The 15,298-nt window shown below is 37.9% G+C and overlaps 1 protein-coding gene across 2 annotated transcripts in view; it reads left to right on the top strand.

Annotated features, from left to right (window-relative positions):
* Positions 1–15,298, top strand: part of cubn (cubilin (intrinsic factor-cobalamin receptor)) — a 162,197-nt gene that overhangs the window by 17,583 nt on the left and 129,316 nt on the right. For both annotated transcript variants that reach the window (XR_014085253.1, XM_081601345.1), the window contains exons 7-8: positions 11,794–11,920; positions 14,674–14,842. Coding sequence is in view for 1 of the 2 variants with exons in the window: in XM_081601345.1 (XP_081457471.1) it covers positions 11,794–11,920; positions 14,674–14,842 (296 nt within the window). In the remaining variant the exon portion in view is untranslated. The remainder of the gene's footprint in view (positions 1–11,793; positions 11,921–14,673; positions 14,843–15,298) is intronic.

Raw genomic sequence — 15,298 nt, 5'->3', positions numbered from 1 at the left:
CAAAAGTCATAGTATAAATCTCCAGAAGAAGCTTAACATTTTCATATAGGAATTAGTACAATTAGCAAAAGATTGTAGAAGTAGTAGAACTTTGTAAAACGTATGGAAGACAGAATAATAATAACTAGTAAAATAGCTGTTCCTAGCGAAACAGCCATGAGAATGCATATTTGCAGAATGACGGCTGCAGAAATGCAAGAAAATGTGGAGAAAAGCTTAAGAAGTAGAAGAAAGCATGAGAAATTGAAATAGTTAAAACAGTTGAATAGTGAAACGTAGCAAACTGCAGAAATTAGCTGAAGCTGAAATTAGTACACAAACAGAAATATTTAAAGAAGTGAAACATAACATAAAGGGCCAAATAAGCATATTTGCAGAATGATTGATGGAAAAATATGACACTTGAGAACAAAGAGTAAGAAATTGGAAAAAAGCATAAGAAAGCTAGTCATACATTGTAGAAATCCTTTGCCAAGTAGTGAAACTTAGCAAAAGTGTTGCAGAATTCAGCTGAAGAAGCAGAAGTTTGTGTGCAACATGAATTATTTGAAAAAGTCAAAAAGTGAAACGGAGCGTAAGAAAGAGCACAATTAGCACACGAGGAAATTAGTGCAAACCCAGAAATAGTTGAAACAATTGAACAGTGAAACAGCAATAAGCATACAAAATTAGTGGAAACAGTAAACCAGAAATATTTGAAGGAGTAAAACAGCAAAACCAGAAGCAAAAAGGGTCAGAAGAAGCAGAAATGTTTGATATATGAATTGATAAAATTGATTAAAGATTGTAGAAGATCTTAAAAGATAGTAAAACCAGTAGAACCAGAAGGCAAACAGAAAAGTAGACAAGCAAAATGCATAGAAACATGGAAATAGTTGAAACAATTGAATAGTGAATATACTATATTAATAGTATAAAAGTGAATTAATAGTAAATTAATAGTGAATTATATTGCATAAATTATATAAATTATATAATATATAAATTATAGCAGAAGAAGCAGGAGTTTGTGGGCAACCTGAATTATTTGAAAAAGTCAAAAGTGAAACAGAGCTTAATAAATATGATAATTAGCACAGAAAGTGGAAATTAGTACAAAAGCAGACATATTTTTAAAAAGTTGAACAGTGAAGCATAGCAAAAGCAGAAATTAGTTGTCTGTTACTACCCAATAGTAAGTCTCGCCCACTCCTCACAACTCTTTGGACTCACTACTGCCCAGTTCTCTGTCTAACAGGTCCGGAAAACCCCCAGAAACTCGAGTCTTACCCTAGAGATAGTTTGTGGAGAATTATCTGTTTAAACTGGGGTCGGAAAGGACTCGTCTAGCTCTGACTACCTTCGATCCAGAAGTTATGACCCTTTACAGTTGAGGAACAATCAGCTGAGTAGCCCTCACAGCGGCATAACCCCTACAACCACTCCTGTTAACGGTAGCTCCTCTCCTAAAATAACAGCACTTGTTAACGGCTAGATTAAGTTTAGTGACTTAGATTTAAGTCCCAGGGTCATTATTTTAACACTCACCAGAGGAAAACACAAAGCCATCCATTCTCTAGAATCATGTATGTTAACTTTACCACAATTAGGAGAACCAACAATAATTAAGACTGACACAATTAAACTCACTCTACACACTCCTCATTAGAATTTTAGAATTACAATTTTATTAAGCAAGCTTTAGCAGGGGCATATGACAACAGATTAAACTCCCAAGAATTATAAAAAGCAAAAACCAATATTATAATGAAATCAACTAGGATCAATCCCATCCTATCCTTGTTCTCATGCCTAACCTGTTTCTCTAAATTCACTGAGCAAGGCTTTTGGGGGAAGCTGGTCAACTCATACCCGATGGTTCTTGGTCTCGGCAGCTGTAATCTTTTAGATGTCCTTGGTCAGAGTCTTTGTCCAGCCGGAGCAAAGTCCTCTTTACTGAAGAGAAGCGGAGAGAAGACTCACGCTTTCCATTAAACGTGCAGACTCTTTGTCTTTAAAAGACCTCCGTCTCTTTTCCAAGTCGGCTGCGGTGATTTGGAGAGCGTTGGGTAGATGCAGAGGAGTCGGTCGGATCTGGAACCGGAGGTGGTGGCCGGTGGAACTTGTCCCTTCTTATCGGCGTGAAGTCTTTGAGCTTTTTCCTTGGTTCCGGGCGTGGTCCTCCGCTGGTCTTTAGCCTGCTTCCCTTGCTGACTCCTCTTCTGCGCCTGGGACGAAGAACCCCGTTTCTCTCCTGAGCTTCACATTTTAAAACCCTCTCAACGTAGGGCCACCTTCGGGGCAGGGCTGCGTAACTTTCCCCTTGCGTCTCACTGTCGGTAGAGAGTTCCATCCTCCCCCAACTCCCTCGTGACACATTCCTTCCTTATTACTCGCTTGCTGTTGACCATATGCTTCTGATTAAGCCTCACCCATCACTCCAGACATGCTCAAACATGTCCAATGCTGAAAGAACATGTTCAAACATATTCAATGCTTTACTCTATCATTTTACCTCAGTATGTTCTTTCCTCACTAATCATCTTTATTCCTTAATAATCAATGAGTATCATACAACAATCAAGTTGTTTAAACCTCAATTTCCATAAAGCATTATAACCTTCAACTGATTAAAAGTACAGAGCATACATTATAACATTCTTTGATTAAAAGTACTGAATACATGTTTTGAACATTCATTACAGACATTTCTTCATTGGCATGTGTATTGTCGCCGTATAATCACTTATCACTTATAATCATCATTTAATCATTATACAGGGTATACTGTTATTCTTCAGGCCTTTATTCCATTTTTCTGCGTGCCCTGGACAGATCTCACATACTCCTACCAGATTTCACGACATAGTAAAAAAAAATATATATATTTTAAAAAGTGAAACATAGCAAAACATAGCATAAAGGAGCAAAAGAAGCATATTTGCAGAATAATTGATGGAGAAATGCAAGAAACATGAGAACAAAGAATAAGAAGTGTCTGTCCATCCGTCCGTTATATACAGAAAGGTAGACAAACAATATTTGTATAAAACCTTAAATATTTGAAAAACATATCAAAAGATATATAGCATAGCTCAACAGAAATATTTGACAAAGTGCAACAGCAACATACAACAAAAGATATAGTATAGATTAGCAAAAGCTAAAATAAGTGTAAACCCTGAAATATTTGAAAAAGCTCATAAGGAAAACTATGCAAAAAGCATAAATTAAAAGAGTAGAAATTAGTACAAACCTGAAAGAGTTGAAAGGAAATTATACCAAAAATCAAAAATGGTACAAAGATCTGAATATTCTGATATATGAATTGGTAAAATTGATTAAAGTTTGCAAACAACCTTTGTAGACAGTAAAACCAGTAAAGCAGAAGGCATACACGGAAAAGAAAATAAGCAGAATGCTGACACACAAACAGAAACCGAGCACAGCAGAGAAATACATTGAAGGAATAGAAGGTGTGACATGTCTGTACTTCAGAAGAGTTTGACAGAAAACAGTAAGACCTGTAATAACAGCTGTAAAGTCTTATTTTTAAGAGTTAAAAGAGTTGAAAAAGTAAAACATTGCAAAAAGCATAAATTAGCAGAAGCAGAAATTAGTTCAAAATCAAATATTTGAAGTGAAACATAGCAAAACAAATAGCATAAAGGAGCAAAAGAAGCAGAAATGATTGATATATGAATTGCTAAAATTGATTAGTTTGCAGAAGACCTTTGCAGACAGTAAAACCAGTAGAAGCAGAAGGCATATACAGAAAGGTAGACAAGCAGAATGCAAACACACAGATACAAACAGAACACAAGAGAAAAACACATTGAAAGAAAGGAGAAGGTGTAACATGGCTGTACTCCAGTAGACTTTGACAGAAAACAGTAACAGTGTAGCAATGATAGTAATAGTTCCATAAAGTAGACACGCGTGGCTATGATTTAATGCATAAATTATTTCTCTACAGGGAAATATGTATGAACAGCATCATTTTGTTTGTCAAAAAGCATTAAAAGTTCATGAACAGCAGTTACTAGAGTGTACACTCTAGCAACTGACTACAATTACAGAATTCCACCATCTATTTCAACAGGGCAAAAATTTGCACAAAAGTGCAATAGTGAAGTTTACCAAAAGTCATAGAAATCTCCACAAGAAGCAGAACGATTTGATATATGAATTAGCACAATTAGTGAAAAATAGCTAAAGTAGTTAATAGGGGTTGCACCAATTAGTCGACAAGTCGATTCTTTTCTCTGCAATGACTTTTTTCTGGGCCAGTCGACTAGTCGCAATCAGATGACAAAACAGATTTTTCCAAGGAAATGGAAGAAGGTGGACTAGGTGAGTTCGGAAAGCTCAAATTGTATAAAAATGTAAATAATTTAACAAAGACAAACTGTAAATTACAGCATAGGCTCCCGCAATAGGGGCTTTGCACGGCGCGGTGATTAGCGCGGCGCCCCGCATATAGAGACTTTAGCCCGCAGTAGTCAGGAGTCCGACTCCGGTCCTCCATTCGCTGGGCCCAGGCCTCTCTCCCCCCGCTTCGCTCTCTCTGCCCCCTTACAGTCAGATTGCTGTCAAATAAACTAGTGCCGGAAAAAAAAAAAAACTACAGGAGTAATGCGCGACAACGCGTCATGATGTCAGGCTTTTTTATCCCCCCAACTGATCAGCGTCACCGGTCCGTATTGAAGTTTTTAACCTGGCAGCTTTACGCTCTTATAAAAATATGGTTTGACTACATCTGGAAACTAAGTCCAAGCTTCATCTGGAGGGTCTGATAGAGGCGATCTCGGCCGCAGTCTGCATGTCGGTTCAGAGAGACGCTGCTGAGTCAGCAGAGCGTCCTGCTGCGCATCGGGCGGAAAAGCAGCAGGAAGCTTCGTTGAATTCAACTGTAACCAAACGGAATCCGTTCATAATATGTTTGGTTTGTGATGTTCCAAAAGCGCCATTGTGGTCAGTGTGATAATTTGAATCCTATACGAGTAACTGTCCAGAGATCATCAGTATGAGCCGGTGTTTGGAAAAACGGAAAAAAGTCAGACCCGACTTTGTGCAACAAAAGTTTCTCTGCTGCTCACAAAGAATGATCTGTTTATTGCTCTTTTAATTCTGCATAATAGACTTAGTAAAAGTGGGAGAAGGGGAGGGGGATGTCAATATTTGCCATGAAAATAGCTGATAAAGCCTCCAAGTAGTTGTGAAGGTTTTTTGCGCTTACGTCACTATGACGTCATCGCGACTAGTCGACATCGACTCGACTATTATCACGATGTAGTCGACCTTAAAAAATATGTAGTTGTTCAACCCCTAGTAGTTAACGAACGAAAAATATGAAAAATTAACTATACCAGGTGAATCTCTCTCACATGAGAATGTGAACCTGTACTGGGCTGATTCTGTGCCTTCAAATAATTTTAACAGCTCCTGGAGAAGTTTCATAACTTATAAGTCTGAAACAGGAACAGGTCTGAAAAAAACTGTGTGCTACATTTGATGTATGAAAGATTGATGTCATCACGTCACTGATGATGTCATTGTTACCATAGGAACTGAACATTCTAATGGTGCATTCACACAAACACGTTTGAGCATCAGGCGAGTCTGGTTTACATTCAAAGTCTATGTGAAGCATCCAACGCCACGCTAGTCGCTTGCAACGTGCCGCAAAGGCCCTCGACGCGCCTCCACATAGTCTTTGAAAGTAAACCAGATGCGCCTGATGGTCAAAACGCGTTTGGTGTGAACGAACCATTATATGTACAGTGTCATAATAGTTCCATCATATTAGGACCAAGGCGTGGTCCTAAAATGATGGATTCATTCTTTTGGTTCAGGGATAATGTTTAGAGGTAAGATGTCAATTAAATTTTAGTTAATGTTAGGGTTAGGAATAGACTAGTATTGGGTGGGGTTAGGGTAAATGTAAGGGTTAGGGTCACAGCTACTAAAATGAAGGGAAATGAATGCAAAGTTCTAATATAGGTCGAAATAGTTTTGTTAAAGGTGTATAGAATTTTGTTTTCTAAATCATTCTATAAATAATTACATAATGTTAGGTTGTTTTTCTGGCAATTGCATAGCTGCAGCATACCAGCAGACTAATGCGTTGAATGTGCTGAGACCCATTCAACGCATTAGAAAACTATCAGAACCAAAGGACAAACCTTTGGTTCTGATTGGTTGTTTCTGGACAGAAGCAAAGACAGAGGAATTTTCACAGATTCTCTGTTTCATATTTTATTGTCAGACACTTAACAAATATTCATCCATCCACTTATATGTGTTAAGTCTAACACACTTATCCTTGCACACACACTGTTTTGATTGTGTCTGTTTTGATTTCCTAAATTTGTGTGAAGCGTTGAATTTCCATAATGCCCAGTGTTGGCAAAACCTGGGTTTGCTAACACTCAGGTGGTTAGTTCCACCTGGGTCTGGGTCGGTGTAAAGGGGGAGCCGGGCATAGCTTTTTCTTCATGCGAATGTCAGCATGAAGGCCCCCCATGCAACCAGTGGAGGTTGGTTGCATGGATGCCTGTCTTTCTTCAGACCTCCCTGATTGATTGGAGGTCCATCTTTCCTCGGACCTCCCTGGTTGATTGGAGGTCCATCTTTCCTCGGACCTCCCTGGTTGATTGGAGGTCCATCTTTCCTCGGACCTCCCTGGTTGATTGGAGGTCCATCTTTCCTCGGACCTCCCTGGTTGATTGGAGGTCCGTCTTTCCTCGGACCTCCCTGGTTGATATGAGGTCCGTCTTTCTTCAGACCTCCCGGGTTGATTGGAGGTCCATCTTTCCTCGGACCTCCCTGGTTGATTGGAGGTCCATCTTTCCTCGGACCTCCCTGGTTGATATGAGGTCCGTCTTTCTTCAGACCTCCCTGGTTGATTGGAGGTCCATCTTTCCTCGGACCTCCCTGGTTGATTGGAGGTCTGTCTTTCTTCAGACCTCCCTGGTTGATTTGAGGTCCGTCTTTCTTCAGACCTCCTTGGCTGATTGAAGGTCTGTCTTTCCTTGTTCTCCTCTGTTGGTAGGGAGCCTTCTGTTTGCAGGGGGACCTCTGGTTGGGTGGAAACTCTAGGATGGTTGTTTTCTAGAGTATGTTTCAACTTCAGCTTCAGGTCCGCAACCTGACCCTGCAAAGATTTCACCATTTCCTCCTGCTCTTTGAACTTGGAAGCTTGCTCAGAGTAACTTTTGAGCTGCTCCTCATATTTAAGTCTCAATCTATATTCTTCGACCATTACTTCAATCTGACCTTTATAGCGGGAGGCATATTTTTCAGCCTCCCACTTGAAGTGCTCCAGCTGTCGAAGAATGGTCTTGTCGGTTGAAACTTTAGAAGAGCAAGCAGCCTGTTCACGTTTAGCTTGCAAGTGACGTTCTTTTTCCAACATTTTTTGGAGCTTTTGAATCTCCTCCTGCTGTGATGTGACTTCAGCCTGGTATGCAGTACTTCGATCTCTTTCTTCATGGAGTTCGAAGATCTTACTCTGCAGTTCGGTTTTAAGATCGTCTACCTGCTTTGTCAGATCTCTAACGTGTTGGCTTGTCTCTTCTTCTAAGGGGATGATCTTGAAGTCAGCAGATGGGGTCGTTTCCTGCTTGACCTCCAATGACCTTGGATTCTTCAAGTCACCTGAAGGACTTGATTCCCCCTGGATGTCTGTCGATTCATCTTCCGACTTAATGGAAGATGAATCAACAGATTCAACAGAATCGCTGTCATCTTCTAAAGGGAAAATGATTGCGTCGTAGTCGACTTGGATGTTGAGATCCATTATGTCGACCCATGAAAGCTCAGCTGGAAAAGCTTCAGGTTGACAAACAATCTGTTGTTCCTTCATATTTAAACGGTGGTAAATTCTCGCTTCTTTGAAAGGCGTGTAATATCTGGAATTCGATAAACTTCGTATGTGCTCTGAAGAGGATCTGCCTCGATATAACTGTGGAACAGGTCAGAGAAATACTGTCTGTGAGCTACATTCAGACAGAGATTCCCTTATGATATCATAGAGTTATGACATCAATTCTGATGTCATTGATGCCATTGGAACTGAACATTCTATTGTAGCCTGAAGTAAAAACATTTTGCTAGACAATGTCAATCCATTGAGTTTTAATTTTTGTTATCAAACATTATGAAGCAAAAAAAACAACAACACAGAAATATACAGGGCCAACCTCGAGAATCAACTCAAATCCAGTTTCATACAAATACAAGGATGCTGGCATAAATGTTTAGCTTTGAATGGCAACGTTCTAGGTTGCTATCAAGCTAATTTTGTCTTAGCTAATTGTCTTGTCTCTTCCACAAAGAGACTTGCAAACATACCTTTATCTTAGCTTTTTTCTATTCTTCCTCTTTTTCTCTCTACCTGAAGAATAAGTTCTCTTTTGTGACATTGGTTTGCTTGCTTTTCTTCCACCTGCGCTTTTTTGAGGTTTTAATGTGCATTGAACAGCAGCTCAAATCACAGGGTAACGTTACCGACCATGGCCACCAGGGGGAACCAAAGAGCAATTTTTTTTTTCTTTTTGCCCATATCAAAATTGGTTTCCACATGACTAAATATATATTTAATATTTGGAAGGAATCTGTGAAAGGAGTCTCCTGCCCTGTCATTGAGGTTCAAATTTATAGGACTACTGATTGCTAAATGAAGGAGCAGGTGTGTGCAGTTTTCAACTCCTAATTTCCTCCATGTCTCTTCTCAGATATGTGTTGCATAGCTGAGGAAATCCCCAGGTTACAATTCAATAAAATCGAAACCATCTTTAAGTTTATAATAATGTCTATGTTCAATGTACAATTTACGCTTCATGCATTAGTGTATTTTTGTCTAGTTTTTAGAGCAAATATCATATATAACTAAACATGCAGAGAGTTGAACACTGTCAAGGAATCTAGTAATATAACGTAAAATAATAATAAAATAATGATATGAAACCTGAAATAATTGAAAGAGGTGAAAAGTAAAAAATATAAATTAGAAGAAACAGAAATTAGTAAAAAAAAAAAAGATCTGAACAAAGCATAAGAAGTAGGAAAGAGTGCAAAAAATTCTAGAAAGTGGAAGGAGCATAAAGAAATCAGAAACACAAGCAGAAATGAAATTGAGCAGCAAATATCACATTAAGCAAACAATCAACCAGGGAGGTCACAGAAGAAAGGCCCTGGTGCTGGAGCTAACCTTTGTCGGATTCTATCTATCTATCTATCTATCTATCTATCTATCTATCTATCTATCTATCTATCTATCTATCTATCTATCTATCTATCTATCTATCTATCTATCTATCTATCTATCTATCTATCTATCTATCTATCTATCTATCTATCTATCTATCTATCTATCCAACGAGCCGTCTGTCCATCCATCCATCCACGCACGCACGCACGCACCCACCCACACACATCTATTCAAATGAAAGCTTAAATGTGACAATATTGGTTTACCGCAATCAACAGCTATTGCGGGGACGGATGGCAACTTGAAGAAATCACCGCATTTATAAAATATTTGAAAAAGTACAATAGTAACACATAGCAAAACAAATAGTATAGATTACCAAAAGCAGAAATCGGTATAAAACATGAAATAGTTGAAAAGTGAAAGATAGGAAAATAGCATAAGAAGAAATTAGTACAAAACCAGAAATTGGTGAAAAGAAAACATAACAAAAAGCACAAAATAGCACAGAAAGGTGATAATTTTGATATATGAATTGATAAAATTGATTAAAGTTTGCAGAAAACCTTAGTAGGAAGTTACTGTCTTTGTAGCAGACAATGAGTGATTTAGCAAAGCTACACCTTTGCTAATGAAATTTAGCAAAGGTATAGCAGAAGAAGCAGAAGTTTGTGTGCAACCTAAATTATTTGAAAAAGTCAAAAAGTGAAACAGAGCTTAAGAAGTAGCATAATTAGCGCAAGGAGCAGGATATTAGTACAAAACCAGAAATAGTTGAAACAGCTGAACAGTGAAACATATTAGAAAGTATACATTTGCAGAAGCAGAAATTAGTACAAAATCAGAAATATTTGAAGAAGTGAAACATAGCAAAACAAATAGTATAAAGGAGCAAAAGAAACAGAAATGATTGATGTATGAATTGCTAAACTTGATTAAAGTTTGCAGAAGATCTTTGAAAACAGCAACACCAGTAAAAGCAGAATGCACATACAGAAAGGTAGACAAGCAGAATGCTGAGACACAGATAGAAACAGAGCACAAGAGAAAAATGCATTGAAGGAATAGGAGAAAGTGTTACATGACTATACTATATAATTTGACAGAAAACAGTAAGACTTGTAGTAATGACAGTAATAGTTCTTTAAAGTAAACTTATGTGGCTACAATAAATGCACAAAATTATTCCTCTACAGTGAAATATGCATGAACAGCATCATTTTGTTTGTCAAAAAGCATAAAAAGTAAAAGAATAAAGGCACTTACTAGAGTGTACACTCTAGTAACTGACTACAGTTACAGAATTCCACCATGTATTTCAATGGCGCAAAAAATTTGCACAAAAAAGCAATTATTTCAAAAAGTACAATAGTGAATTTTAGCAAAAGACATTGCACAAATCTCCAGAAGAAGCAGAACATTTTGATATATGAATTAGCACAATTAGTTGAAGTTAGTAGAAGTAATTAACGACCGAAAAATCTGAGCAGGATCTCAATAAGTGAGAATGCGGTAATGCATTCTCACTGATAAAGAAATAATGAAACACTATAAAAGGAAACAGAAACACTGGTAGTGAGAATGCATTCAATGCATTCTCACTGATTAAGAATGTGTACCACATTTCCACAACAAAACTGACTTTTCATGTTCCTTTCAGGTGACAACACTGGGTAACCAAGTAACAGAACTTGGTTACCCAAGTGCTGTTGGGTAACCAATGCACAAGTTCTGTGTGCATTTCTGCATTTTTTGCCGAAGTGCACACATTTCCTCAAAAATCACAGCCACAAATTTATGATTAATCACAACCTTGGCACAGCTGTAGCTTTTTCACACATTTGCAGTGTTTCCAAAGTGCTCAAACTGCATTTTGGAAATCTTGCATAATGAGAAGCTCATGTCAAGCTTAGACTTCATGGGAACTTTGTAAAAAATAAAATAATGTTTGCCTTCAATGAAGAAAAAATCGATTGAATCTTTCTCATATTTTCTGTTTATTGTGGTGCTTTCTGTGCATGTGTACATTCCATAACAGGCTGCAGGAGATGACAATAGTTAGAACATGGAGGCTGGCAGATGGCAGATTTTTTTCAGTGACTATGTGATACTTTGCCTGTTTAGGCAGCAAACTGGCTAATCATGCAGAAGGAGACTCAATCAAGTACATGAACATTTCTTTAATGATCTTCTGTAAAATTCAAATTTTCTAAGACACTAAATTAGGTTTTTTATTGTCTTTAAGCCTTATTCTGGGCCTTTATTAAAATGTCATCAAAATGAGAACTAAGGCCTGAAATATTTCATTCTATGTGGAATTAATCTATGAGTTTCACATGTATATTTATGACATGCAGCTGATAGCTAGATTGTTCTGGATTGTTTTCTTTAAAAGAGATTGCTCACAACTTACTGAATGCAGTTGAAACACACATTAGCTTTAGCACTGGCAGTGACATAGACAGCTAAGAAGCTGTCTTTGGTAGTCTCAACAAGGGACATGAAAAATTCCTAAACGACACGGCCAGAGTTTCTTTATATGGCCAGGATTCAGTGCAGATTCTCCAAACGTATTCTTAGAAATTGCTTGTTTGTTGCAGTTGCCAGTGTTCTCCAGAGTGGTCCGGGAATCTCTGCACTGTGCGTTATGATGATTGCAGGAATGGCGGACAGGACTTGTGTGTACATGGCTTATGCATTGATTCAGACCGGGTGGTAACTGGACAGGTAACTTGTTCTTAATATTTTTACCAATGTAATATTTTATAGTGGCAAATGTAAATAGTTTTCAAATAAATTTGATAAAAACAAAATATATATGTATGTATGTACCACCCAGATAGGAAAATATGAGTGAATCAATGCTGAAACAACGTTCGGCAGAAACATTGAATCCACATTGAAACCGGACAGTGAAACGATATAGAAAGTGGTCGGTGACGTTGAATCAACTTTAGGGCTTCATCATAACTGGCACTATATCAATGTTGATTCAACCATCATCTGAATGTGGATCTACACATTTGTGTTGATTTTATATTGAATCAAACTTAAAGGAATAAATATTGATTCATGTACATGTTTTGGTCTGATAGTTCTACATCATAACGTACCATTACAAGTTTCTTCATTGGTGTTAAACATGCAATTTTGCTGGTAGGCTATGGGTATTATGTCGATCAAAATGATCTTACAATACCATATTTCCAAAAATGTGTCTACACAAACTTAAAAAAATGACAACATGGCAATAATATTACATTTTATTTATGAAAACAGGCCTACATCTGTAAACATACTCACCGGCCACTTTATTAGGTACACCTGTTCAACTGCTCATTAACACAAATGTTGAATCACATGGCAGCAACTCAATGTATCCATGGCCAAGACGATCTGCTGCAGCTCAAACCGAAAGGACGAGAAAGGTGATTTAAGTGACTTTGAACGTGGCATGCTTGTTTGTGCCAGATGAGCTGATCTGAGCATTTCAGAAACTACTGATCTACTAGGATATTCATACACAAACATCTCTAGGGTTTACAGAGAAAGGTCTGAAAAAGACAAAATATTCACTGAGTGACAGCTCTGTTGGTGCAAATGCTTTGTTGATGCCAGAGGTCAGAGGAGAATGGCCAGACTGGTCTGAGCTGATAGAACAGCAACAGAAACTCAAATAACCAGTTGTTACAACCGAGGTATGTAGAAGAGCATCTCTGAACGCACATGTCGAACCTTGAGGCGGATGAGCTACAGCAGCAGCAGACCACAATGGGTGCCACTCCTAAAAATAGGAAACTGAGGCCACAATTCGCACATGCTCACCAAAATTGGACATTAGTACCAACAGAGCATCATGTCAATGCCACAGCCTACCGGACTATTGCTGCTGACCATGTCTATCCCTTTATGTCTGTCATCCTGCTGGAAGCCATACTTCCAGCGGGATAATGCACCAGGTTATAAAGCCTGATTCATCTCAGACTGATTTCTTGAACACAACAATGAGTTCACTGAACTCCACAGTCACCAGATCTCAATCCAGTAGAGAACCTTTGGGGTGTGGTGGAACGGGAGATTTTCATCATGGATGTGCAGCCGACAAATCTGCAGCAACTGCTTGATGCTATCTTGTCAATATGGACCAGACTCTCTGAGGAATGTTTCCAGTACCTTGTTGAATCTATGGCAAAAAGGATTAAGTCAGTTCTGAAGGCAAAAGGGGGTCCAACTCGATACTAGCAAGATGTACCTAATAAAGTGGCCAGTGAGTGTATTTGTCCCATTTTGACTGTCAGAACAACATTCCATTGTCCATGGAATAACAACGTTCATGAGGTTTAAGTATTGTACTGAACGAACCAGGGACACAGTACAAGTTGGGGTAACCCAAGTTTGACTCTGCTTTGCGACACTTTGGTTCCTTGATGCCTTCCTCTCATTGTGTTGTGTAACAAAGTCACTTTTTGACATCACTGTAGTGCATGTCTGTCAGCTTGGAGTCAAACTGCTGAGCAGCAGCTGAAAAACAAAAATAAGAGTGAGGATGTCACCAGTTTGGGCCTGTTAGAAGGATAATAAACATTGAAAAGTTTTGAAACACATTGAAATATTAAAAGTGTTCAGAGTAGAATTCAATTCAGAAGCCGGTTGCAAACAAGCCAGCAGCAAAGGGGCTGTGTGGTTGGGACAAACCACTGGTGTAAAAAAAGGTTTTGTGGACCACTCCACTTCTTGTAGTAACTTGTAAATGTTTTGTAATATGTAATGTTTTGTATGTGTAATATGTCAACATATTACACATAAACAGCCAACAATAATATTTACAGACAAGTAAGAAAATGTACCAAAAAGGAATCACAACCCACTGTCCTCAACACAACAGTGCAGAGAAGAAGAGGTGCGACAGACAGCATACATTTATACAACATTGATCAGACATTGGCATTTCAACCATTAGAATTCAACCCCAAACAGCATTGATTCAATGACATCTCTTCAACATTACTAATTGACTAGATTTGGATGATTGTTTGATGGTTGATCCACCATCAGCCATCGATCTGAACCTAAAGTCAACATTTTTGACCATAATTCCACATTGAATTAGCATTGCTTGCTATCTGGGCAGTAACTATATGCAGTATGAATGACCATACTTGCTTCGTGATTGATTGATTAATACTTTCCTATTCTTTGTAACATTTCTATGTGTTTCTAAGTGTTTTTTATGTGTTAAATATTTGTATAATATGGATTTATGTAGAGTAATCCTATCTAGATACATATGCTTTGCCACTTAAATCACATTATGATGCTTTGGTTTATTATTTTTAACACAGCTCTATCTTTGAGCAAAATTTTTTGCTGACTTTAGTTATTTGACAATGATTACTTTACACACCTATTGGTTATACTTTAACTTATGTGGAACTTTTGGCATCATGAGTCTCAGTTTGACTATTTGCTTCAATAAACAGCCCAAATACCAATGCATCTGTGAGAGTGGATGGGAAGCTCCAGCTGGAAACCCAGCATGTGTGTCTGATGTTGATGAGTGTAACCTGCCCACCAAACCCTGCTCATCCAACCCTCCTGTTCCATGTTACAACACTCAGGGTTCTTTCTACTGTGGAGCCTGTCCTGCAGGTAACACTCAAAATACTAACTCGCCGTTTTCTCTGTTGGTGAACCTCTTTTGTGGTAGTGACATAAAAAAATGACCAACATTTTAGATGTTTACCTTTATACTGCACTTTCAAACGCAAATTGGACTGAAAATGGTGAACTAAAGAAGAAATCCAAGAGCAAACTAAGAAGAATGAAGAATACTGGTAATACAGATAAAATGTTTCAAATTCATGGAATTAAACAGAAGAAAATGACATTATTTAAAAATAAATTCAACCAAGAATCACATAAGCAAGTTAATTTAGAGTTTTATGCAGTTATTGAAAACCACTGAGAAAATCCCCATGTTTTACACAGTGCATACGTATTAACATGTGACCTAAATTGAAGAAAAGTTGGGACCTTTATAAAGTTGAATAAAATGAAAACCAAGTGACTTTTAAATGATATTTTATTCACAGAGTACAGACAACA

Source organism: Poecilia reticulata, chromosome 20 (genome assembly GCF_904066995.2).
Source record: "Poecilia reticulata chromosome 20, P_reticulata-male-v2, whole genome shotgun sequence".
Taxonomy (NCBI): domain Eukaryota; kingdom Metazoa; phylum Chordata; class Actinopteri; order Cyprinodontiformes; family Poeciliidae; genus Poecilia; species Poecilia reticulata.
Note: the sequence above shows the minus strand (reverse complement) of the source record. Positions and strands in the feature narration are given on the sequence as shown.